The sequence below is a fragment of the Diachasma alloeum genome, unplaced genomic scaffold (assembly GCF_001412515.2).
Source record: "Diachasma alloeum isolate Michigan unplaced genomic scaffold, Dall2.0 Dall_scaffold_00501, whole genome shotgun sequence".
Taxonomy (NCBI): domain Eukaryota; kingdom Metazoa; phylum Arthropoda; class Insecta; order Hymenoptera; family Braconidae; genus Diachasma; species Diachasma alloeum.
The window spans coordinates 75,602-78,286 of record NW_021680633.1 but is presented as its reverse complement, the minus strand read 5'-3'; the positions used below and the strand labels follow the sequence as shown (position 1 = coordinate 78,286).

At 38.9% G+C, this 2,685-nt stretch overlaps 2 protein-coding genes across 2 annotated transcripts in view; one reads left to right on the top strand and one right to left on the bottom strand.

The window, feature by feature from the left end:
- Positions 1-582: 582 nt before the first annotated feature.
- LOC107042677 lies at positions 583-1,458 on the top strand. The gene has a single exon (XM_015263826.1). It carries the CDS (start codon positions 583-585, stop codon positions 1,456-1,458), a length of 876 nt encoding a protein of 291 aa, XP_015119312.1.
- A 459-nt stretch (positions 1,459-1,917) lies between these two features.
- LOC107042676 overlaps positions 1,918-2,685 on the bottom strand; it is a 7,899-nt gene continuing 7,131 nt past the window's right edge. The window contains exon 3 of the mRNA XM_015263825.1: positions 1,918-2,442. Coding sequence (XP_015119311.1) covers positions 1,918-2,442 — 525 coding nt within the window. The remainder of the gene's footprint in view (positions 2,443-2,685) is intronic.

Sequence of the window (2,685 nt, the reverse complement as noted above, 5' to 3'; positions counted from 1 at the left end):
TCCAAACGAAGATCGGGAAGAGTTCTAAAAGGGAGTCATCCCCCCAGAGGACTAACAGTCGTCAAAGACCCATCAAACCGTTAACACGTGAGAGTATTCAATTCCTCAAGAGCTTAAACTTGAGACCTCGAGTGTAAATCCAATCATAGATAAGGAAAAAATAATATATTATGGAGGACATCTTGAAGATTCAAAAATCTATCATCTTCGATGAGTCAGTTTCTCACTATGAGATGCATACCCATCAACCCTTTGCTTCATCAAGCTACGGTAATAATGATGTAATTTCAATTACTGTGCAACATCAAGATTTATGTTTATTGCTCAGTAAGAGTCATCTGCATATTAATGGTCGATTAACCAAAGATAATGGAACAACACCAGCCGAGAGAACAAAACTCGTGAGTAACGCTATCTGTCATCTGTTTGAGGAAGTGCGATATGAGCTCAATGGTGTAGAGATTGATCGAGCGAAAAATGTGGGTTTAACGAGTCTCATGAAAAATTATGTTTCTCAGAGTCCTAACCAGTGGTTTTTGATGGAGAATGCAGGTTGGCTCAAGAATGATAGTATGGCTAGTAATGAGGNATGCAGGTTGGCTCAAGAATGATAGTATGGATAGTAATGAGAAAATCACTGATAATGCAGGATATTTCGACATCTCTATACCATTAAGTCTTCTACTTGGCTTCGCTGAAGATTATCAGAAGATTGTTGTGAATGCAAAACATGAACTCATTATTACGAGATCGAAAACAGACATCAGTGCAGTACTTCAGAGAGCTGTCAATCAACAAAACCCAGAGGAGAAATGGAAGATCAACCTTCAAAAGATTGAGTGGTTGATCCCCTATGTTAAAGTGTCGGACGAGCGCAAGGTGAAGCTGCTCAATTTCATCGCAAAAGACACACCCAATACAATGGGCTTTCGTTCATGGGAATTGTATGAGTATCCTCTTCTCCTAGCAACCTCGAAGTATGTTTGGGTTGTGAAGACATCATCTCAATTGGAGAAACCAAGATACGTTATTCTTGGATTCCAAACGAGTCGTAAAATTATTCAGACAGCCAATGCGAGCCACTTCGATCATTGCAGTATCAGAGATGTGAAGCTTTTCCTCCACTCAGAGAGCTATCCATATGGCAATTTGAATTTGGATATTGCCCTCAATCAGTATTCAACACTATACAACATGTACGTGAACTTTCAGGAGTCTTACTACGGAAAGGAAGCTGAGTCGTTATTGAATAGAGAGAAATTTCTAACAGAGGCACCATTAATTGTAATCGATTGTTCCAAGCAGAATGAGTATTTGAAAACCGGACCAGTTGATATTCGTCTGGAATTTGAATCATCATTTCCTTTTGCACCCAACACATCAGCATACAGTCTCATCCTCCATGATCGAATTGTTGAATACAATCCTATCAGTGGAGGAGTTAAGAAACTAATGTAAATATAGGAGGTTATGAAGCCGTAGGCGATGGAGGATATAAAAATAAATAAATCAAGATAATCATGTATATTAAAAGATAAATATATATATATATTTTTTTTTTATTAAAAAAATCCATGGTCTCATTATTCTATACACACACCTTCTCCCCATCAACATCATAATAATAAGAGTAATAATAATATTGAAAATGACTTAGAACTATGTAAAACGAGTTTCAAAAATATTTAGTCTATGTTGTTTTGATAATACAGGGTTCAGTATTTTTTCATAAGAATTTATTTGACGTTTGAAACGCTCATGATCACGAGCGAACTCTTCCCATGGGCCTCGACGAGCAGAACGATATGCATACTCCCAATGCAACATCAAATGAACTCGTGGTTGTAATTGAAAACTAATTCTCTTAGTTTTCTTTTCTTGCTGATCTGCGGAGCTATCCTTCACAGGTTCCATCGTTCAGATTAAATCAGCAGGTTGGTGGCCATGAGAAACGAAGAATATATCGTACTCCAAACCCAGGAGTTCAATGGCGGATCGCAAATGTTCAAAATTTGCTTTGATGGTCTGCAGAGATTGAGATAACTTCTCACAAGGATAACACTTTGATGCCTCTCCACGTTTGAACTTGGAGCACAGCGCTGTGAAGTTTTTACGAATTCTAGAGATGAATCCTGTCAATGGTGGAATTGGTTCAGCTGGAGCATGAATCAGTACTTGCTCGACAACCTCATTGTCACTGAGGCAGTATGGTGGAACTGAATTCAACCATTGAATTTCATCGATACTCGCTACCTCTGATTCATCCTCTGTGTTGGTGATCTTGTCTCTCAGCTCCTCGCAGAATTTCTTCAGTTTCCCCAAATTATTGATACTCTCGATTATGTTTGATAAGTCCTCACCTCGAGTAGAACATTGAGAACAATTGATTCTCCTACCAGCATCTCGCTGAGCTTCAAGGACTTCATAATTATTCCACAAACACTGCAAGTCAGTCACGAGGTGTCTTGCAAATTTATGCAAACTTTCATCGAAATTTTCACGGATGATCAGTTCATCTGTACTGCATGCTCCACCACCATTCTTATTAAAATGATTATGATAACACATTACCACTACGTCCACGTGTACGTTGTGAGGTTTAACTGTCAGAACTGTGACTCGAATTGAATGTGGACTGCGCAGATGGTGCGCGTTATATAGGGATCCCCCACCCTGATGGTAGCT